Source organism: Ptiloglossa arizonensis, chromosome 13, assembly GCF_051014685.1.
Source record: "Ptiloglossa arizonensis isolate GNS036 chromosome 13, iyPtiAriz1_principal, whole genome shotgun sequence".
Classification (NCBI taxonomy): Eukaryota; Metazoa; Arthropoda; class Insecta; order Hymenoptera; family Colletidae; genus Ptiloglossa; species Ptiloglossa arizonensis.
Genome location: NC_135060.1, coordinates 12,351,550 through 12,376,079, shown reverse-complemented (window position 1 = coordinate 12,376,079; position 24,530 = coordinate 12,351,550). Strand labels below are relative to the sequence as shown.

Genomic DNA, 24,530 nt, shown 5'->3' with positions numbered 1-24,530 from the left:
ACAACCACCGAGAATGAACCAATATTTGGTCGAATGAGGCAGAAAAAAATAAAGGAGGTCTGTCGTCATTTCCCCAAACGTGTTTCCCGACCGCAAATTGGACGACTATCGCGCGCGCAATGGTCCGATTCCTTGTTCTCCCGTTCAATGAAACGATGGCGCCACCAACAGCTTAGTGCCAGTCGAAATCAGTGATGGCCGCGAGGCTCGCGATGTACATTACGTCGAGATTGCGCTGAGTTTGTTTATCGTGACATTCTCGTGGTAAGAAGCGTCTCGTGGCTTCCGTGCGAAAGAGGCCGAACGTGGTCGTATTCTCGCATAAAAAATTCGCTCGAATGAATCGAATTCGTCACAAGAATCCGTAAAATCGACACGATCGGTCCTCTTGACAGTTCTATCCCGTGTTCAGGTAGCAGTAGCCACTCGAGTGCCGCGAGAAGTGTCGTTACTATCGCCACTTGAGCGACTTTCTTAAAGCGGCAGCTGTCCTAATGACGTCGCGTATGTGATAGAACGATACCAAAGGAGCTTTGTCGACACGGGGACGGCGACCCCACACCCGTCGACACTTTTTTCTCTTTCTCTCTCTCTGACTCTTACTGGAGACACGCGCATCGAAAGCGTCCGAGGTATGTACTACACCGGCAGACCAGGTTAGGTGCACCACCGTGTCTCGTGACGGTGTTACGGATGAATTTCATTCGAATGCATGCATACTTTCAAATGTTTTCAAACTCGATATCATGAACGTAGACAGATTCACTGCATTTAGTTTCGTGGTGACAGATGGAATTCTGAATATTCATCTTGGTTTATTCACGGTCACGAAGACTTGCGGTTTATTCGGTTTACCGCCGATGGACGTTAATCTCGAGGCGTGCGTAAAAATGATTCGAATGATTGGTAAAAGTATCTATGATTTGTTAAAAGAAAGAAATGTACAGTATTTCTAAAATCTAGAAACAAAATAAATAGAATGGTGACTTATTCACTGTTGCTTTTAGATTGATGCATTAATAGTACAGGTATGAATCTAGATTTTGCATTTCTCGCATTGAGAGCATTCCCTTATTTATTTACCGTTATAGTGTATTATAACGGCAACGATAAGTTCCAGCAAATAAGATTAACTTCATATACGTCTAATGTAATATAACGGACACTGTCCCGGCAAGTGTATCTACGACCTATCTGGCAACGGAAGTGTTTGTTCCCCCCTGTTAAACAGTGCTCCACTGACACGCGTTGCTTCTTCTACTCGGCACCGGTCCAAAACATTATTCTCCATTGATTTGTAGTTGTCGTGTACCATTTATAATTTAACCGAATTCTGCCGCATAGAGCGACATATCGCCACGTAATCATTAAAATCGATCTATAAACTGATCGAATATCGTTTAAAGTTGCACGACATAAAAAATGATTGACATTTATCCTTAACGTCGATACACGATCGAAACTCACTTTGAACCATCTTAGATATACGTTACAAATTTCAAAATAATCTGACAAATTATTCTTGTTATGATGCTACATTCGATAATACACTAATCCGGTGTCACTGTCAAGTTTCATGTTCTGGATCACCCAATGATCGATCAATCCTTTTAATCGCTGTATGTATCCAGATCATGATTTGACAAGAATTTTGGTTATGGTGAAACCAAAATTGACCGCGCCTTTTGGACGCTCCGTTTCGCGCGTTCCTCTGTACGCACCGAAACTGTCCCACATTCCTGGCCGTTCCTCTGTCTCCTCGGGCGATCTTACACACCCCCCACCTGGCCCACTTATTGTATTGATTCAAACTTAGGCATCCACACGTTCCTCATTCCTTTGCAACTTCCTGTTCGACGATCTTCCCTTTGTCGCTTCCTGGTTGATCCTTCCGGCAATTTGTGTGTTATAAAGACGGTAATTTCACCGAGGGGAAACGTACTGGAGAAAATGGCAGACGAATAAAGTTGGGGACTTTCGTGCTACCTGGGAGAATTCTTCCACCGGGGCAGGCATTGTTCGGCTCTGTTCCCTCGTTCGACTAACGGCTTAACATATACATTTTTTTTTCTTTTCTAATCATTAACGCCGTATTTATGTGTTATTCGACACACTCTTGCTTTATATTATTGGTCTTGTATTATTTCTATTGATACATTTAAGATGAACCCCGTTTAATCAACAACTTTTGTCGGGACGTTTACCTTTCACAATGGAAATTAATCTACACATTTTTTCATAGATAATAAATTAAAAAAATTGTTCTTCTTTTATTCGTTCAGAGTTATATGAAATATTAAACTATTCGTCAGGCTACAATTATATACGTTATGACAAGTACATGTAAGAAATTATTTATTCTTAATAAATAAACGTTAATTATCAGTTGCGTGCAAACTTCAATCAATTTGATGTCTTATTAGTTTCTTATAAGTAGAATTAAACATATGCACATAAACGAAATAAATTTACGGTACATTTGATAATTAAGAATAAATTAATCAAAAATATTTAATTTTATTCCTTAGAAAACTAAATTCTTGTTCCTAGATAATCATTACATTGTTTAAATAAAATTCTAAATTTCTGTTTTTATAGACTATATCTATCATTGATGAGTTATGTGGTAATAGATATAATTATAAAAAATGAGAGAAACGCTGAAATGAAAAACAATGTTGGGAATTGTTTTAATATCGAAATTGGGGCGAACCTCCTTTCGAAAACATTTTCTACGTCAGTTTGCTGATTATTTCGCAGAAGGATCGAGATAAGATCTTTTGGTAAATAAAATTCGCTAGCGGCGCACGCGAACGTGTACTTACACTCCACCGTGGGTATCGTAAAATATCGATTAGTCACTACAGAAACCGACATAGTTTTTCCTCCATTTATTGCAGTCGCTCCTATATTTACCGAGCATTCCACATTGCGATCTGTTTTGTGCCGGTGATATTAACCAGATCAACGAAAAAGCTTTGTACGTAACACAACCCAGCTTCCACACAAAGCTTTACAAAATGAACTTCAATGAGATTACATAAGTTATCCCAGGAGGATTTGCTCCTTCAGTTCCTAGTCGATTTAACGTTACATCCCGTTCCATCCCGTCCCGTTCGCCAAGCAATTTCCTGCTTTGATGCACTTAATATTCAAAAGATCGATCCATTAATCTGTATTGAATACGAATTGAATTATATTGAATTATAAATTCAGTTTATTCGATTAATGTTTCTTTGTATTTTTCGTACAGAATATTTCACGAATGTATTCATCTTTCAAACACCTATTACTTTACAAATACTTATAAATTTCAAATTTATGTGTACCGTACAGAGTAATAGGCATCTTGGTTTTCATCTATTTAAAGAATTTCCCTCCCGTGACCTCGAATTGCTTAAAGGTCGTCCTATGTAAGCCTTTTTTATTTTCATAATACTAAGGCAAAACACAACTTTCCATTTGAGACAAAAGGATGACTTTGAGATAACCTTGGCACAATAAGAAAATACCTCGTTATTGATATTAAATACGCAGTAAAAGGAAGATAAAGAATTATTAAGACACCTTGTATGCTTCGTGTGTGCGTCAACTATAAACAAAAGATTTTTTTTTTTTAAACGTATACTTATGTCGAGTTATGTACTTTGAAAACTGTTCGCGGCAAAAGTGTGCAATTCGAGTGAAGACCAAACAATCTTTCGCCGCGTGAAAACGTTTCAAGGTTGTGTTGCTCGGTAACAAGCGTATCCATGCGTGCGTCTACAAGCGCGTTCGATAACTGAAATATTTTTCGCGCGCAACCTCTCCCAACGTTTAATTCCTGCACAGAGTAATCGATGTCCTTCGGTTTTTAGTACTCGTGAAGGTATTATTATCGTTACGTTACTGTAGCTTGATCCCATAGTCAATCGAGCGGAACGGAGAATCGATGCTCACGTAACGAAAACGCTCGAAAAAGTTCGCGCGTATACCGGTTACTGGAGGAGGCCCGTAGCCGTGCTGGACTTCCAGCCCGGAAAGCTGTTGCGAAGTTCATTGCGCCGCGTAATTAAAGCGCGAAGTGGCGAACAATGCGAACCGTCAATGCCGGTTCACCCTTCGAGCAGTACCTTCTATTCGCACTGTTTGCGTAACAAGGTTTAACCCTTTCGCGGTTTAGTCCGCACGGGCCATACGGAATGCACTAAGCTGTTTAAGAGATTGCATACACCTGAACGGTCAAAGAAACACGTCCATTTAGAAATTTTCTTTCTTTGTTAACTTTTATCCGTCGACTCTATTTTAATCCGAAACCACGTGTATTCGTTGATTTCCAAATAAATTTTTCTTAAAATATTTTTAAAAAATATCCGAGATGTATCATAATGTATTTTTGTTTGAAACGAAATATCAGAAAAATAAATCACTGAACTTTTAAAGTATAATAAAAAGTAGTTAGCTGTGATGGTAAAATAAAATATCAAGTTATCGGTTTAACGACTTAAAATATATCAAAGTTCTAGAACATGGAATGCGGCAGATCTCCAAGATCTCAACAATGATGAAAGAAATTGGTATATCTAGGAAAGTATACATATAGTTCCGTGCAAGAAATATTAGTGATCTTAAAACTATGAAGAGAAAACTAATTTATAGAAACGTTTTTCCTATCACTACTTTTTCACCTCGCAACAGTTTATTCGCGAATATTCTTTCACGTATCTACAAACAACAAAGATTTTTAAGTGTTCTCATTTAAATGGTCCATCATTATAGATAATGATATCTATCTGTTGCAATATAACAGACGTCCTTGACAAAAGGTAATCTAGATCATAGGGAAATGAACACATTTGGCCATGCATCGCCATTCTATTGAACTACAAATGGATTAAAGTTTGAAGTGGTGAGCAATGAGCAATTCGTCCTTGAAACGAGTTCTTTTTTTGCGTATCTTTCGCGTAACAAGATTTAACGACTGTGCACAAACCCTACCGAAGAAACTGGCAATCGTCTTCGCCTCGTGGTGTTTGCGGCTCATTCATTTCCAATAATGAGCGCAAAGAGCCAATGAGATCGAGTACCGCTACTCGAAACGATACACACCGTTTCGAGGAATCGTCAAAGAGCTATTTTCGTTGCCCACCGAGGACCGCGGTCTTTTGTCCGTGGACCTAAAGCATCGTCGAACTTGAGAGCGTCCTCGAGCATTCGCGATCCGTGCACGAATCGCTTGAGAAAACACTGTGAATCCCCGCCGTCCTCGAATTTACCATGTGTACATACAGTCGATTGTGAAATTTAGATGTACCGGGGTAAATTTCTGTCTCCCTCTTTGTCTTTTTGGAATATTCGACGCGCCGAGAATCGTTTCCACGAGAAAGTGTACGAATAAATTTGCATCGTACATTTCCCCGTCAGTAATACATACTTTTCGTAGTTTCCAATGAGGTTAGAGTACATTTATTTTCATACGAATCTGTCACATTTTTTTTTTTTTTTTTATCATATTGGAATTTTATTTAAAATAGAAACGATCGTTTGTGTAATACTATCATAAAAAACTGGATATTCTACTAAAACTAAAAGAAGTTGACCTTGAAATCTCTTCTACAGTTTCACTCACGAAGAAACTATTGTCACCGCATTACACTTCCCTCGAAGCTGTATGCTTTTGTAAACAACACTCCTCCCTATTAGAATAACAGAAATTTGCCTTTTTTATGGAAAAAAAAAAGGAAAACTACAAATTCTGAAAAGATCGATCAAACTTAATTCTCATATTGTGTACATAATTATTGTACATAAATCCAATTACTCGTCTACAATTAAACGAAGTGTTTGTATTGATTTCTTTTTTGTCATATTACGTCGTTAATTAAAATCTAACGAAGCGTCCTATTTTCTTACAAGATAATTACATTATGTATTTCGTATCGTTCTACCGTTAAACATCTTCAATTTTCACGTTGAGATATTTAGCATCGTACAAATTAAAGTAATTAATATAATAATTTCTTAAAATATCAATATTTAATTTAGGTTGAAAGTTATAATCTTAGTTATAGGTTTTAAAATAATTAGAAGATAAGTAAACGTCACAAGCAAATTAGGATCATTACGGTAGAAGATAACCATTTTGTTTCGAAATTGAACTGTACCTGGTGCTGATAAAAACTAACTCGAGTTGTTTTGCTACAGAATGCCGTATTATTGTTGACAAATTTTTTTAGAAGTGATCAAGGCCATGACAGTTTACTTTCTGAAAAATTTATTGCGTTAAACCGTTGCGCTGACTGTTTATTCTTAGTATAAGATACAAAATCGTAAACAGCTAGGACCGACGACTTTATAAAAGAGTTTTTTTCAAAAATATAATTTTATGATTATTTTTAGTGGTATGGTATTCAATGTTTTTTAACATAAACATTATTGTTCAAGGTTTATTTGAAGCAAACACACGACAAAATAGATAATAAAATAAATAACATAATGTATGTATTTATATGGACAGTTAAACAATACATTCAGATAACATATTTACTCTGTTGAAACACATGTGACAATTAACCAGACCGTGACTATATTGCTACCAAAACACAATATTGATCCTGCTTTGATTGAACCGCGATTGATCGTACTGCAATTGGACCTCTATAGTACCGATTTATATGTGGTCATTGAACCGTTAAAGTAAATCTATTATTAAACGTATAATAATTGAACTGTAGGTCTACTGTGATTAGAATGTATCTATACATCAAATACAAATGAAATACAACCGCAATGTAAAAACTGTTTATAATACCGTAATTAATACTCGACTGAGTGATTATTTCTTTGTTCCTGGAAAATTTGTGTCCCGTTAACGTTGATGTTTTGTAACTCGCTTAAAACTATATACAGAAAGAAAAAAGATTGTAGTATTCGATTTATGTTAGGACGCGCTTCAAATAAGCCTTGAAAGCTATATTTAGACTTAATCTGAATATGTATTTGTTTTAAGCTTCGCTAATTTGATTTATAATATATTTATCCAACAAAGTGAACGACAAGGCATAAAAAACTGGCTCGGCCTTCAACGACTTAAGTTATCTAAATTTCCCTACGTCGAATTATCGATAATAGTCAGCATAAAAATAACAAAGGAAAAATGCTTAGTTGAACTATCCAAAAATGTTCTTAGCAACCCCTCGGGAGATGCCCGCCTTCGTTTTGCGTCACTGCTGAGCAAATGGTAGATAAAACGATCGACGCAGAATCCTCCACCTTGCTATAAAAGATCCTTTTGCGATTTGTAGTTTACTACCGCTTGTTATATAACCGAAAGTAGAACAATGGTGCGCAAAGTTTCAAACGCTTTCTGATTTGTTCTTTTATTGCTTGTTTCGTAGGAGATGTTAATTTTCTCGGTGACTCGAGTTTTATAAGCGTATTTATATCGCGGCGACTAATGAACTTTACCTCAATGCCTTCAGGCAACCACGAACAATACACAGGAACCGAGTTTTGCAATGACAGAAAACGGGCAATCGCGATGACACGATTTTACAAGTTACGTTGCACGTGAAACAAACTACGATTATTCTCCGCTTAAACGGGTTGTTCCACAGTGCATAATAAGACCGAAGATAAATGCACGTTGATAAATTTTGCGCCTAAAGACTCTATTAAGTGGCGCGTTGTGTTACGAGAATGGAATGAGAAACCCTTTATTTTAACAATTTAGTTTCGTAGCGATAGCAGTGGAAAAATAAATTTAAAAACACTTTGTTTCTCAGTAGGTGACAAGTTCCTTGAATCTTGGCTACGCATCAATGGCCACGTAAATTCTGTGTATTACTATTGTCCAAAGTAGATTGTAATAAAACCAAAAGATGATCATCGTACTGTTTTGAATATGTTTTCGAGTGAAAGTCTTATTGGTGAGAATTTAGATTCCTCTGAAACACAACTCCCGGTTATATGGAACTGAATCGAGTCTTCTCAACGTTATACAACCGAGGAAGGTACTGTTTCTATTCTATGAGTCGACCTTCTCTTTATCTCGGCTCGAAGATCTTATTGTCCGACGAGTAGAACGAATGTGATTCGTCGAAGGTGAGCGAGATAGAAAAACAGCGAGCGAGTGTCGCGTTACATGTGCTCGGTGACCGTAACTTTAAAGCGATGCCGCGAGTGTTAACCGTTAATTCAAAATTAAACACGACATACTATTTCTACGTTTTTCTTGTAATATCAAAACCGAAGAAGTCAAGATACTACGTCACACTCACCTTATACGCGGCGTTCAGAACTCCGGGGTCAATAAAACGATTCCGTTTTACGGTGTTTCGCATCTCTTCGATCAGATCGTTACTTTATGCAGAACGTTTGATTATAATTCATCCGTAAGCCACGAAGCATTAATTGCTTCGATTCACGAGCCACTCCTGGCTGTCTCTGTGACTCGATTTGTCTCAAGCGTTCTATGAATTACGAAGAGCTTGCTCCTTCATCAAGTGGTTTTCACGTTTCATTAACTTAACGACTCGATACTCCCTTGTTTCGTTGGTGCGTCTCGATAAAAGTAATTATCTACTCGTCGTGGCTCCTGTTTCCTTGATTTCTTTGTTACCTGCACGGAATTGATACATTGGTGTTGATTATTGTCAACTGGAACGAACGCTTCTTGATCTACAATTTCAAGAACAGCTTCTATTCGACTGTGTTACATACCACCTTATTATACAGTATGAACAATATTCGAAATGTTAGATACTTCATCGAGCAACAAACTCGTTCGAAATTTCCTAAAGTCCTCAGTGTTATTCTCATTTAAAGAATTAAACCCTCTACAGTGATACATAACTGACTGGCGTAGTTTTGCCCCAATAACTATCGCGTAGTCATCCTCGTCACTTGAACTATATGTCACTCGATCTTGGTGTGTTCTCAGAACTAAACCTTTGGGATCGTAGCGTCTCTTACCAGATAAATATCAAGAAGCATATAATATACAACGCACCATGACCTTAAATCGTACCACTACAAAGTGAAAAATTCGTTACTTTCGTTCTCTAATGGCACGACTGGTGCCAATTTCCTCGGTTCAAACAAAGCAGTGCACGAAAAAGGAGCAACTCTTTGACCTAAAACGGGGTCTATTTCAGACTACTTTTAGCCTTTTCAAGCGCTTTTCTCGACCCGTTTCGCACCAAATGACGGAAGTCATCGTTCGAAGGTTAAAGGCGTTCATCGTAGCTCGTTATAGCGAATACGATTCTTGATCTTAATAGCTTCGAATTAATCGCGCAATGTTCGGATCACCGGAACGGACTGGAACTAATCAACGGCACAATGGTGTGCTCCGAGTAATGTCTGTGCATTCTGCGGATGTTTCGAATGGTCTCGGAACACTTAAGAATGTTGGCCGTAGGCGCAATTACGAAGGAAGCAAGAATTGTAGCTGTTACTGATTGCTCTGACATTTAGGTAACTGACCGAACTGCGGTATTAGTTCGCGTAGGCTGCTAATTGTCTACCGTTAAGTTTCACCGTACATTTCCCCGCTAATTTAGAATTCGACGTTTCCGAGAATCACAGTCACAGACTACGTATACGCTGTGATCGCTATTTGCAACGACAGTTACGAACACCTGAGGATCTTGTCCGACTACTCGAAAAATACAAACTGAGCCGAGTACTCGAGTAACATTAAGTCAGTAATTAAAACATGCAATCTGAATGTCTTACCTGATTCGTTACTGCCGAAAATTCCAGTTATCGATGAATGAACGTTTACGGGATCTATATCTATTTTATAATGAAAATGAAAATTCTTATATTTGCCCAAACAAGATCATAGTCAAATTAATTTTAATTAAAACTTTTCAAAAATAATTCAAATAACGTATAATTAAAAATAGTCCGAGTCCCATAGTGTTTGGTCTCATTCTTGTCTGGAAAACTTGAAAATACTTTTTTGAAGTTATGAAAAATATAATGAAAAATATCAAAATATTAATTTTCATTGGTGACTCATCTCGATCGCGTGCTGTATTACCCTAGTTGTTGAACGCAGGTAATTCTAGACTCGCTCGTTCTCGGCATGCTTCGTTCTGGCGGAATGTGCGTAGCTCAGAAAAAGAGTCGATTCTTAGAACGAAAACTCGATTCACCCCGGATAATTAAACTACCGAAGCTCCTATTTCGATTCAATTACCCAAAGATTACTGTTCATCAAGATTGTACAACCGAGATATTAGATATCAGATTTTACGAACACTTAATGTCGGAAAATAAATATGACTTGTAATTTCTTGGCATTATTTCGTTTCGATATATCGTAAACTAATGTTTAAAACAAATCGAACAGCTTACTTAGACTTTACATACTGTATACTATTAAGAACGGTGTTCTTGAAATTTCCTATTGGCTTACCTTCTGCCCTCAATATCCGTAAATTAAATTATACGACATAAGGTACTTATACGCAATACCGTTTCTCACATAAACTGCGCGAGAAACTTTTTCTAATTTACATAACGTAAGCGAATATTCGTCGGAAAGATATGGAGATTCGTTTTCCCAGGAACATATTTTCAGCTCAACTACCACTCTATTGCAGCTTTTCCTTTTATCTTTTTCGCGTAATAAATGCTTCGAAGGTAATAAAACAGAGTTGGAAAGAAATACTTCAGATATCGGACGATGTTAGACACTCAAAATATTTCGTCTTTTAAGGTTCTACAAGTCATTCTATGTTTTAAATGTGAACGAACGTCTACCTCGAATAAAATTTACGACGCCATGCCAACATGCTATTCATTTGTATCAATTTTCTCCTCCACTTTGCTCCTTCTCTATATTGTGCAAACATTTTACTAGACGCTTCAGTAGCTTTCGCACACAGCTTAAATTCATGGAACAAACAAATCGACTCGAATTTAAAAGGACTCGGACATCAGACAAAGAGTACTTATTAAATCAGTGCACACTGATTGACTGGAGCTAGTATCTGCGTCATGACTCGTGGTGCAGGTTTAAATCGGTGCGCAACAATCTAGTGCAACGTAAAAGAATTCATAGATATAAATTCGAATCGCACAAGTTTGAAAGAACGAGTTTTTGCAATTACGAGTCAAGTCAACGAGTATCGATGACTAATTGGCAAATGACCTTCGTTTCACGTGCAACTCCGTTTCTCGTGTACGAGCTATGCGCATAAAGTAGGCACATTGATCTCGAGGAAGTAATGAAACAAGATCCTGATGCTGGTCGCGTGTAACTACATAAGTAAACAGTGAATCATTTTAACATACTTCTATGATTAGACGATTCCGTACTTACTAACAAGAAGCTGCAGTAACCGCAGTTGTTTCGTTGTTTCGTGCAGATAAAATGGCGGAGGATGGCGCAGGAGGATCGGGAAACAGCAGCACCGGGGAGGCGAGTCGGTTGCAGCTTCTGCAAGAAATGCGACAGCAAAATTTTGACAGCATTCGATTTGCATCGTACCGCACCGCTTGCAAGTTGAGATTCATTCAGAAGAAGGTTCACTGTGAGTACAAAATACAAGAAGATTCAGCTACAAGATAAGAAATACACTGCTTAAAACAATTTCGGAACCACCTTTTCGAATTTGCGTATGCAAAATAAAAGAAATATTTATTCATTTGATAAACAACGGGTCAAAGTTTATACTAGAAAAAAAAAAGTGAAAATAAAGTGATCGAAGAAGTATTATTACTTTATTGTTTCTTACGTGACAAAGTAATTCAAGTAGGTGAATCTTTAATTATTCGAAGCAGTGTACTTATGATACAATCTCTTCTCTGTTCCTAAAACTTTGAAGCCTTATATACTATGTGTCTGCAAATTTGAATCAGCTTATTTTATTAAATTACTAGTGGAACTAATATTAACTAATAGAATGGGTACAAAACGACCGACTCTTTTCTTTCAAGGTGTCTTTTACTACTCTTTCGAAGCGTATCTAATTGAATGAAGCAACTGTCTAAAAAAAATTTGGTTACGCTCTCTTTTCATTTTGTTGCCGAACTTTGTGTAACGCGTAAAGAAACTGAGATGTCGACGAAGAAATGCAATATTTGTACAGGCTAATTTTTTCAACGAACTACAAAAGCATCATTCCGTTTAATAAGTTTTGAAAAAAAAAAAAAACTTTATCTCGTATCACAATCGTGGGATACGATAAAGACTGTTATTGATAATCTCAAATCAATGAGCTCCGATACAGATCACTCTGAGACTTGGAGAACTCGCTTCAATTTTGAATCTGTGAGACTTGATACTGAATTCGTGTGACTCGATGGGAAGCCAACATTGCCTTTAACGGGCCTCACAAGTTCGATGAAAGTCCTTATCTATTTCTATCAAATTCTATGGATCCGAGGTTCACTGTAACGAGACCCACGAAACTGAAGTTATTTGTCTAATTTCATTGAATTGAAATTGACTGTATCGCGTTCCACAGACCTAAAGTCCTCTCGTATCGGATTGTACGAGTTCGTGATAGCCTATATTGAATTCTATGATTCCGGAATTGTCCGTGACGAATCTTATGAAATCGAAGTCATCTATATCGGCTTCAACGAGTCCAACGTTGTCCGGATTGAGTCTAAGTCCGAGATTGTGTATATTGGGTTTATTGTCCATATTGGATTCTATGAGGTCATCCGTGTTTATCCCATGGGTTCAGTGTCAGATGTAGCGTGTTCTACGGATCTGAAATTGTTTTCGTCTGGTTTGTCTTATTATCTTCGCTAAACCGGTGTCATTAGTATTACATCGTACGAGTTCCAGAGAATACTGTGTTGATTCCTGGGGGTTTTCCCCCCTTTTAATTAAAAATTCTGAAGGCACCTTTCACACTACTTGTTACAATCTAGAGTACTGCAAAGCGTTCGTACGCACACGCTACGCAAATTACAGCAGTGTAGACATTTAGGTGAGCAAGTTAAGGTGTCGATAGTTAGCAATCCTAGCAATATACATTGTGCAAATTAAGTCCGCTTTGCATAGCCGACTATGCATTCAGAAGCCATTGTTTGGCGCATATTTGTCTGACTCATCAGTCTTTAGAAATGTTTCAAACAAGTAATCGATATATTCTTCCTATAGTGTTATACAGTTATGAGTTTGCTGACAATTAACTTTCATGCTCATTCAGCTGTACACATTGAATAGCCCTCACTATATAAGTATTAACGCGTCTACAAACTATCATTTGTCATTTTTATTGTACACACCGTTCAAAATAATCGGAGTATATTACGACTAAACAATGAACCATTTGATTTTTGCAAATGAACCGATAATCAAAAATAAAAGAAATATTAAATATTTGATACCGTTGAATTGAAAATGTTGAATTTCGACGAACTTCAATTTTTTTGAGTAGTGAATGAATTAGAATGTTTTAACCAAATGCCTTCTATTTTCCATTCTACGCGTTATTTAATTATTTCGCCGAAATATTTATTAAGCTGGAAACATTGTATGCATACGGTATTACACATTTCTAACTATATTTCGTATTTTAAAAAAAGAATTATGATGATTAATTTTTAATTATAAATTATTTGCACTAATCTTTCTATTTTTCACAGCTTTTGCAATAGTAACTGACGGTATTTTGCACTACTTGTAGTATACAGTTGGAAATAATTAATTCGCGTTAATCGTTTATTTGAAGCATTCTCATCGGCCGTAATCAATGAATTCTACGTTTTCTGCGTAGTGCATAACGTCGACATATGGAATGTAATTGAGGCATTCCGAGAAAACGGTTTAAACACATTGGAACCATCGAGCACGCTGGGGGTATCGAGGCTCGAAACCTTACTGTCTTCCTTATTTCACGCCCTTAATAAACGAGTGCCTGTTTCGCAACAAGCCAAAGTCGATGCTACAACAGCTCTGTTGATGAATTGGCTGCTCGCTGCCTATACTACAGGGTATATATAAATATCGAATAATAAAAGTACATCAAAGTGGCCAATAAGTTCCAAAACGAATTTAATGTTTCTAAAGCGATCGGTTGAATTTTACTTATTTTGTAACGATTAAAAATTTTTCCTTGGCGAATATAATAATCGATATAAGTATCCAGCTGGTCTGCGAGAATGATTTGGAAACGTGTATTTCTTAAATAGTAAACACTCAACGAAGATACAAATTTTTGTTTATTCGAATAATTATTTTCAAGCGATAACGTAATAGCTAATTATAATATTAATTGATCCGAGAGAGCATTTTTAAAAGTGTATATAAAAGATTAGATAATTATAATCATTATCGTTAGAAATACAGTTAATCAAAATTTACCAAAACTCGACGCGAAATTATTTAAAAACAGATGTCTGATAGAAGAGGCAGAAGGTCAAATGTTCTTTCGCCCGTAATAGTACTTGTATTTTCTTTAAGCCTTTCGCGTCTCGAGTTCTTGTAGGTAGTATTATTTGAGGCTTCCGGGTGTAAGCTGTATCCTTTTAAAATAAGTATCCCACGTTTGCTAGCGTTGCAGTCAGCTTCGTCAGGGATTTGCTGACGGATTAATTTTGAAATACCTTTTTCAGTGATTATCTGTTTGATTATCTATTACTCACGCTTTGATTTATCAGCTGATTGAGAATCGAGTATTTCTTAGAAGAAGAAGAAACAACATACCATCGAGAACCTTAAATTAAGAGTATTTTTCTAAATACGTTCTGTTTCAATTGGCGAAATCACGAGAATGAGAACAAGATGGCATAAGTTACTTCCATTTCGGTACAAAAAATTAATGTTGAAACTGTTGTATTTTATTCGATAAAATGATCTCGTGCTCAGGATTCGTCCAGTTAAAATTATTAGAAACCCCTGACTTGCCTTTTTAAGAAAGTGTGCCGATGTCTCGCCATCATTGCAGTAAACTTTTCAGGATTCTGCCGAAGGACTGATACTAAAACGTGTTTTCCTTAATTTATCACCTAATCCATGTAAAAAAAGTTATTTCACTTATATCGATTACATTCCCTAAATAGTCTCGATACTCAAATAACACAATTAATTCGAACAATTGAACGATACAATTCGATCAGAAAATTCGATATTTAAAGAAATCACAAGTTGCTCTAAAAAGAAAAAAAGAGATTAAAGATCGTGGTAATTTCAATCGCTTGAAAACTTAGCTCAAGTTCGAAGAAGTAATCGAATATAGAGCAATATACTATATCCTGCTAAAGTATTGTGGTGAAATGATTAAAGTTTGAAGTTGATCGAGTACTTATTGGCCACGGTCTTGCTTATCGTTCATCAGTTGAAATGTGAAAACGAATGTTTCACAGGGAAAACAATAAGATATCCGTGTTCTCGGTGAAAGTGGCTTTGGCCACGTTATGTGCTGGGAAATTAATGGACAAGTTCCGATGTAAGTTACATTCTTTGCGTAGCTAAGCGTCTCAGATTTCATACTGTTAATTGGAACCGTTTATCGAGCAGATATATACTCGCAAATATCAGACGCAAACGGGCATATGATACATTGGAGGTTTGCCGAATATTTGAAAGAAGTTCTGGCGTTAACGGCTGCGGTTTACGAATCGCCGTCTTTCGGATACTCCGAGGGCCTCGCCAATTCAATATTTCCTCAAGTAAGTTTGTCGAACCGAACTTCTATCGAAGTGTTCGGTAACGCGTGAAACTTCTTCGTGGTTAATGTGAGCCGGGAATGAATATCGTTGGTGTCGCACCGTGTTTCAGAACTCGAGAGCCACGGTTAACGATTTTTTGGACACGCTTATGTCTGATCCAGGACCGCACTGTTTAATCTGGCTACCATTGTACCACAGAATGGCTGCTGTTGAGAACGGTGAGTTTCCATGATTTAAAATTATCGAGAATACAACTCTCTCTCTCTCTCTCTCTCTCTCTCTCTCTCTCTCTCTCTCTCTCTCTCTCTCTCTCTCTCTCTCTCTCTTTCTCTCTCTGTCAATATAAAAGATTTAAAATGATTGGAGGATCTCATGCCTGCAGAATGAACCAAATATTTAATTCTGGTAAATAATTTATACACCAAGGATATAAAGAATTCATGGAATTATTTTCAAAATTGTTAAAATCGGAACAAAATATATTGGCCGTACTGGGCCATTGAGGGACTATCTTTTCCGTTGCAGTGTTTGGATTTGCACAAATCTGCAGGCACGCGCTGATTGATTGGCTCTCGAATACGGAGACAAACTTAAATAAAGAGATGTAACGTATGAAGTAGGAATCGTGTATGACACGATTCGTGGTCCGGGAGTGGTCTCGAGTGGTCAATGAATTTTGTTCCGACTATAGTAGTATCGAAATGTTTCAGACAAAAATTCAAAGGAATTTTGAGAGTGCCGTTACAGATAAAAGTATAATAAATTATATTCTTTACGTATAATCGTAATATCGGAAAAGAACAAAAACATTAATCTAAATTTAATCAGGATCGTACAAGGTCATTACGTTATTTAATAATGTAGCACGTATATAACTGTTCATCAATGTGGATAGTAAGCGCCGTCCGTATGAGTTCGAGACACGTGTACTTGTTAAAAAATTATTGTGTTAACTGACAGAATGAACTCCGACATTAACTAATACAATCCATTGTTCTTATTTTTTCTAAAGCTGCAAGGCATATAGGACAGGTGTATGATTCCGTTTAAAGATGTAACGGTGACCTGTATCACTCCCCCTTTAGCTCTGATTTCAAACATTTGTTTTTCGTAGGATCTTTTTTATTGAGCGTTTAGTTTGTATAGCATGAGTAGCTCGCAAGGTATCGATTACTTCATTCGAGTAGGTGATCCTCTAATTATTCCGAGCAATGTATCGTTGAAAGCGTAGTCGGTAATTGTGTTCGTCCACACGTGATCTTTCAGTGGCCCATCCTGTCATGTGCGATGCGTGTCACAAAGAGAACTTCACCGGCTTCCGATACAGATGTCAGAAATGCCACTCGTATCAGCTTTGCCAAGATTGTTTTTGGCGCGGTAAAGTTTCCGGGACACATAATAACGATCACGAAACGAGGGAGTACAGTAGTTTTGTACGTATTCTGGAGTTGAAGTTTCAAAGTTTTCCGTGGATAATACGTTTTTCGTATGAAACTTCTATTTCAAATTGTTATACAGAAATCACCAAGCAAACAAATTGGACATTCATTGCGGAAAAGCTTCAGATGCGTACCTGAGAAGGGGAAAAATAGTTTACCAAGATTTCCGGAGCAACCTGAGAAGACATTAGATTTGTCACACATAGTGTGAGTAGTATGACTATGGTACTGATACGTATTCTTTAACGTCAACGTCTTAATATAAATAAATTAACCGTATTGCAGACCGCCATCACCTTTACCATCTCACAACGGTTTTCCAGATCCAGGTTTTATGGCTCCCTTTGATTCTGGATCAATGGATAGCCGTTCTACCTTAAGGAGGTAAGCATCGAACAATCTTATCTGCACATTTATTTTTGTGAAATATCCATATAAAGTCACATTTTATTTATTTTTTTATTTATTTATTTTTTTTTTTTATTCGGTATTATACAGTATGGATAGTTCAAGACTGGATGATGAACATAAATTAATAGCACGATACGCACAAAGGTTGGCTCAGGAAGTTAGGACCATGGTAAGATATACATTTTTTTTCTATCTTATAGCTATAACGTAATTTTTTCGACGCACATTTTTAACTTTTCCATAGAAATATATATGCATGTGTATGTACGTCTAATATTTTTGTCGAATTTTATTCCAAATATGTAGCAGCACTATATTGATATAAGTAACGATAAATTGAATACAATTGCTTGAGTTGTTAAAATAATAAACTTAACGAAAAGAAATTTCTTATTTAAAAAATTTTGAAATATTTAAAATAGCAGTACTTAATTTCATTATATTGAAATAAATATTTTAATAAATTTTGTGGCAAAAGGTGTTACTAGCATATACAGTCTAACAACCGTTTGATTATAATAGCACGAAACCTTAACCGAAATTCTCGCGGTTAATAAATTAGAGTAATAAAATTAAATACTGCATTGGATCGTGACTTTGTGCTACCAATTTTAATTTCGTAACTACATTGACAGCCTCGTGCCGCATCCAGAATGTCACAAGCTGACCAAGCAGTAAGTATGCAAAATTTTAAATGATGCTTAAACAATGTTAAAGTATTTACATTCTTAAGTAAAAAAAAAAAAACTTTTGTGTTTTAGGGTAGGGCGCCGTCTGACGCAAATTTGGCATCTTTAGATGCCTCGAGAGCACAACGCGAACTTATATCGCAGTTGGAAGCAAAGAATAAGGAAATAATGCGCGAGATTGCAAGGTTAAGGTATACCTGTGTCGTTTATTTCCTTTATATCAAGCCTAAACCTCGAGATCATCCTGTCGAACCATCCTAGAATCATGCATGTTATAAACATTCTGTTTCGCTTTGTCACCTTGGTTGCATAGCGTGCATATTAGAGTTGAAGACATCACAAATATACGAACAATTACAAGTTTCTATCCCTTTACGCAATAACATTCATATTTTGTATATATAATTCTATGAGCTTTAAAAAATTTAGAAGAATAGAGTCGAGTTCAATTGGAACCATTGCATTTTTCACTATTTAAGAATTATCATGTATTATCATACATATTTGAATATTTGCTTGAACTTGGTTCCTTTTAATTCAGAATACATACTACACAATTTCAAAGAGGAAGAATTAAATATATCTGTCGTTAACAAGTACCTTATAGTTATAAAATCACTAATAATTGAATTAGTTTAGATATTTGAATCAATTTCTACTAATACATTCAGTAATACTCACTAGATTCACATACGAACACGACATCAATGATACATTCTCGCTTCAGCTTATAGTCAGTGAAATGGAATATCTAATTAAGTGGATATTCCAGTACTTGTTCTACAATAACCTAACGTTTCTCATATGAATATTAAATCAAACTACAGGAGACAACAAGAAATAGAAGCTGCTGGCTTAGAAAATCCTGCATTAATGTCAGAGTTGAGAGCTTTGAGACAAAGAAAAGATGAACTAGAATCTCATTTGGCAACATTACAAGATTCTAGAAAACAATTAATGATACAATTAGAAAGTTTAATGAAAATGTTAAAGGTAGTGTGCACAATTCAATTTATAACATTTTCTCTAATATTTTTTTTTTATTTCATAAGTGCGATATAATATTGAAAGCTGTCAATGATTATAGAATCATCAGGCCTCTCCAAGATCAACGCCAAACAGTTCACCACGGAGTACAAAATCACCTCCCTTACCACCTGGTGCTGTTCCGAGTAGTAGATCGGCACCTCCGACTCCAGGCGGTCCATTGTCTACAACTCCACAACAACAGCAGCAACAATCGCAAAGTCAACAACAGATGTCTCAAAGCTATCAGAGTTCTGTTCCAACAACATCGGTGGCAAATGTACCGAGTAATGCCATGCTTGGAACGATACAAAATCCTATTCCAGATAACTTATCATGTGTTGGAGGTGATGTAAGGTAGGCAGGCATATGGAAAATCTATGTTAAAAATAAGTGGAAAGATAGTCCTGAAGATTAAAATACAAAACCGCAAAAGGAAAACGCAAATAACAATGTTTGTATAACATATTGTTTTAATGCGTTACTAAATGAATTATCTCAGTTAATGGAATGTAATTAGAAATATTCCTATATTGATTCTTCAATTTAGCGGAAAATTATATTTAGAGATAGATTCAAAAACATACCGACAAGCTTTGAGCACATACAATATTCATAAACACAAAGAAAAACTTTTTCTTTGTTTTTATTAATATTGTTTATTTACAATATTTGTCTATATGTTTCTGAACGATTTTATGTACGACTAAATTGTACAAAAATTTATAATGTATTTAATGAATTCAGTAATAATTTCGTAGAAGTTAATACTTGACTTTTACAGGACATAAAATAAAATTTTTGTACATTATTTACATCCTCCATGCACTGGATGCCATATTTGAAATAGTCATTATTACTTAATCTTTAATTAAGTAAATTACTAAATCACTTAAGTTAGAAGAAGAAATCAAATTCAAAATTTAAATAGTTTCGCAATCATATCTTTTAATTAACCAAAAGATGCCAATAAATTACATTTATTTGTACCTTATGTACAGATATTGAAAAGTTGATTTCTTCCGAATGAACAGTGCTAGTTATAATAGATCTGTAGTTGCACATTGTATAAAAATTAGCACAATAATATCCTTAACTGTTGCATGTGAATGTTAATGAGAACTTATTTTTTATTCAGCTAGTAACAAGAATAAGTTTGGTACAAGTTGAATGTAAGACAATTTTTATGTTTTGAAATATTCCTATGTCAATGACACTGCGAATTTTAATTTCAGATTTTTGTTAGAAAAAATTAGTATATTTAAGTGATATTGCTTTTTGCTATTTTGCGATGCTTTTAGGCTCTATTGGATTTTTATAGTTTTATGTTATTAATTATATTTTAATTTTCCATAACTGCATTTAATTAGTTTCGTAAAATTCCAGGCATGTATACTGTATAGAATGGAACAGTTGTCAATGCACTTTAAATAGCATGTTGACAAATTTTATTGTACACTTTAAAAATGTTGTTACACTTTCCTTTATATAGAATTGTACAATTATTGCGCATATGTTCTCTTATCTTTAATAAATTAAGGTAATGTGTATTATTTATCTTTTATTTTTAATGTTCTATATTCATTTACCTATATTTTTAAAATATTCATATAAAATTTGTAAAAAGTATTGAATGCACTAATGAAAGGTTGCTATATTTCGGATAAACGTAGATGGTACAAGCAATGCGCACTTCATCAAAGATGTACTAAGTACCTCAAATTCGGAGATTATACATCTTAATGATATAAATGATTCAAGTCACTAATTTTTTTCAAAATTAAACTAAAATATTATTATTATATTAAAAATATTAAAAAATGTTAGTATATTAAAAACAAAATATTATTATATTAAAAATATTTAAAAAATGTTAGTGTATTAAAAATAAAATATTATATTAAAAATGTTAGAAAACTGTTAGTATATTACATTTATTTTAACTTTAAAAGTTATACATTACAAATTTCAATAAAATTATTAGAATTATAAATTTCTAAAGTTCATTACAACTGAAAAATAATTGATAAAAGTTATAACTATTATCCATTCAAATTAATTAATCAAATACAAGATTCTGCAAGTCAAACTAGATTATTATATTATAAAAAACAATTCCTCTTTTACAATTCCTTCCACTTCGTATTGCATGTGTGTGATAGCATACCGCTAGTTTAAAATTTGTAAGTTTTCACACATTTTGTAACTCGGTTACAATTCAGTGTTACAGAAAAAGTAACGTAAATTTTTAATCATAGATGCTTGCACAATGAGCGTGGCATGACATAAATCTAATTTAGTTTTTTATTTGGAAGTTGCTTTATGCAAAGAAAATAGAGATTTTCGATATCAGGTCTGCGTTCAGGACAAACAGCTTGCCAGGAAGTGGTTCCAGCAGTGCGAATAATAGCTTGGGCCGATCTTTACGAAACGACTTGTTGGTAGCTGCTGACAGTGTTACTAATGCCATGTCGACACTCGTGAGGGAACTGAATTCAGGTATGTTAAATTACAAATTTTAATATAATTTGCATCAGAAATGAATGCAAAGTATTTACGTAGTTTAAAATGGCACAACAATTTGTACTTAGTTATTTTATTTAATACAGGTCTTCAATAATTATATATTTCAATTAGATATAAGGGATAAAAGTTTTTATCTTTTTAAATAAAAGAGTTATAGTCAACATTGAGAGGTAATAATTAATGTTTTATCAAATTAAAAATTGAATATAATGTATATCATTTTATAAAATACATTATTTAATGAAAAGATGTTTGTAAGTAGTTTAAAAATTGTAAGAGTATATGGTATTTTGAGTAATCAAATCATTAAAGAAAAGTTAAAACAATGTAAAAATAATCTGTTTCAAATAAATGTTGTTTATATTTACTTTTTCTCATAATATTGTTCATATTAGTGTAAACAGGCATGTTTCACAGTATTTTTATTCTATCATGTCATTAGATTATTATGGCATGTAACAGTATTAGCATTCCCCTTCCTGTTTCTAGTAAAAAATCTCGCAAATTTATTATGGATCTAAAACGTAGATACAAGGTAAATTTTGCTTCGCATATGTATTGATATAATGAAATATGGATAAAAGGAAAATGTATGTTTTTAATGTTCTTTCCAATGTAGAAATTAAAATTTTGTTATTCAATCAACATAATAAAATTAAATAATTGTATATTTATATTTCATCTTTGCAAAAAATCAAATATACTACACATTCCATGTGAATTATGGGGAATTCACGAGGAAGGTAAAGAAAACAGTTTTGTTTATATTTGAATATGTTAGTAATATTTCTTGAAAATTTACAATATTCATGCAAATCTCTTAAAATAATTTCATATACTGTACAACTTTTTAAAATATATTTACACTATGACCTGTACATTACTTAAAAACAAACTTTTACACATGTAAATATCTAGTTTCCACCCTTTTTTACACATTTGCCTGTTGTAACTCTTACCTTGTTTTCTCTCAGTTAGCATAGAGTTAGCAAAGTTTAGTCTAGCAATAGCACAGACTACACTACACGCAAAACAGCAAGTGCTTAATTGGCAATTATACATTAATCTCTGAGTTACATGAAAATCATAAGGGTTTAGAAATGTTTTTGAAATTAATAATAGAATAAATCAAAATTTTTAAACTTTTGTTTCTTATGTTTGCAGTGTATGAATTTTGTACATTTTTAATTATAAAAACCAAGGTGTGAAATTTTATATTTTTTTAGTTAATAGTTTGAAAGTCACAGTTTATTAGACTGCTCTGAATGCTATAAGCAGTAATGAATAATAAAGATATCACAAAAGTTATATCATAAATTTACTCTAATTCAGAAATGTTTTATTTCAATTTTGTATAAAATATTTTCTTTGTACTCAAATTTTAACAACAAATAAACGTTCCTATACAAATAACACTTTAGACGTGTTGTGGAATGTGTGTGATATGCACCCCCTGTGAATGTGTCCTGGTGGCTTGCAGACTCAGACCAGGAGGATCATTCTCACAACTCTGGCCGAATTAACATCAGAAAGCCGCTAGGTAAGGGTTTGTTGAAATTTTGAACATTATTGTAATTTTTTACATCTTCACAAGCATTTGCAAAATATTACATCACTTGCTTTTTTCGCATAAGTATAATCACTACAATGAATGGGCATTATGACAAACATTTTGCTATTTCAGAATGTAAAGTATTAATATTAAATTATAAATATAACTGTCAGGTACATTTTTGTGATAATTGACACCACAATAAAATTTTCTATAGCTTTTCTTAGAAGTAGTTAATTAACTGTTGTTTAATTGCTATACATTTATATAATTATTAATTCGTATTTATAAATTTGTAGACATATTTTTGTTGGCTTCAGTTGTTGTAAATAAAAATATCAAAACTACAAATATACATCACTAGTTGACTATTTTAATTAGATAGATATATGTAATAAAACTTTATAAGAATTAGTATTCTTTTCTATCAAAAACAAGAATAGAATATTGAAATGATACAAATTTAGGTGTAACAAATGAAATTATAATTTTTAAGATATAATTTGTAAATTATTTCCTTGTCCTTAGACTTCGAGGCTGGTGAAGATGGCGATGATAGTAGTGGTGGTGGAAATTCTTGGCGGGAAGAACTTCAACGTCGCTATCAGCAAGAAAATGATTTTTTGGCTGAATTGCGTGCACGCAATGTTAACATGTCACAAACACCATCTGCTACTCCATCCAGTGAACAAGAACAAGAAAGAGGAGAAAGAGAAGAAGCAGATGGAGAAAAAGAGGAGGATAATGAATCCAATTGGACAGAACCAGTGAAGAGATGGGTCAATCGATAAGTTTATTAAATAACATTTACATGTACTTTATAACAGCTTAGAAACTGCTACCGAATGAAACGCAAATAAGTTATTGTAGCTCCATGGGTTACTTATGATGGGCATATATCTGGGTGTTAGTGTGAAGTATAATCAATATGACATTAGATTTTGGACGCTATCTAAATCATTTCCAAAACAGTACTTTTTATCAAAAGAATTGTCAGTTCAGCACATGAAGGTCATGTAGTATCTTCATATAAATTTTTTAAAAATTATGAAATTAATATTACTTGTAGATGAACTGTACTTTTCATTTGATATTCAAAACACTTCTAAAATGCAGAAATTTATTTTTATTTTAATGTTATTATAACATTGTGCCATTTTTATAAAAATATTTGGTATTTTTACAGTTTCTGTAACATGTAAGATAATTTTTTCTTCACAAAGAGACAGGAATAACATTCCTAAATTAGCAATTTTTTGTAATATT

At 34.4% G+C, this 24,530-nt stretch overlaps 1 protein-coding gene across 6 annotated transcripts; it reads left to right on the top strand.

Annotated features, from left to right (window-relative positions):
• Nucleotides 1-195: 195 nt before the first annotated feature.
• LOC143153942 (dystrobrevin beta) lies at nt 196-24,530 on the top strand. 6 transcript variants are annotated; one of them, XM_076325609.1, is made up of 17 exons: nt 196-632; nt 11,361-11,525; nt 13,728-13,944; nt 15,316-15,398; nt 15,470-15,621; nt 15,731-15,839; nt 16,888-17,054; nt 17,140-17,267; nt 17,346-17,444; nt 17,559-17,640; nt 18,107-18,145; nt 18,233-18,351; nt 18,988-19,153; nt 19,248-19,543; nt 21,540-21,685; nt 23,193-23,252; nt 23,793-24,509. In XM_076325609.1, the coding sequence occupies exons 2-17, from the start codon at nt 11,366-11,368 to the stop codon at nt 24,053-24,055; spliced, it is 2,286 nt and encodes a 761-aa protein (XP_076181724.1). In that variant the 5' UTR covers nt 196-632; nt 11,361-11,365; the 3' UTR covers nt 24,056-24,509. The 6 variants fall into 6 exon arrangements, with proteins under 6 accessions (XP_076181724.1, XP_076181723.1, XP_076181722.1 ...); XM_076325608.1 differs by lacking the exon at nt 196-632 and adding an exon at nt 11,064-11,260 and having other exon boundaries at nt 18,233-18,345; nt 23,793-24,530; XM_076325607.1 differs by lacking the exon at nt 196-632 and adding an exon at nt 11,066-11,260 and having other exon boundaries at nt 23,793-24,518.

Excerpts from the sequence above, each read along its gene's own strand:
- LOC143153942 (XM_076325607.1), top strand. The coding sequence starts at position 11,236 with ATGCTGGTCGCGTGTAACTACATAA. Across the intron at positions 11,526-13,727 it reads CATTCAGAAGAAGGTTCACT|TGCATAACGTCGACATATGG; the intron begins GTGAGTACAAAA and ends TTTTCTGCGTAG. Across the intron at positions 18,146-18,232 it reads TGTCACAAGCTGACCAAGCA|GGTAGGGCGCCGTCTGACGC; the intron begins GTAAGTATGCAA and ends TTTGTGTTTTAG.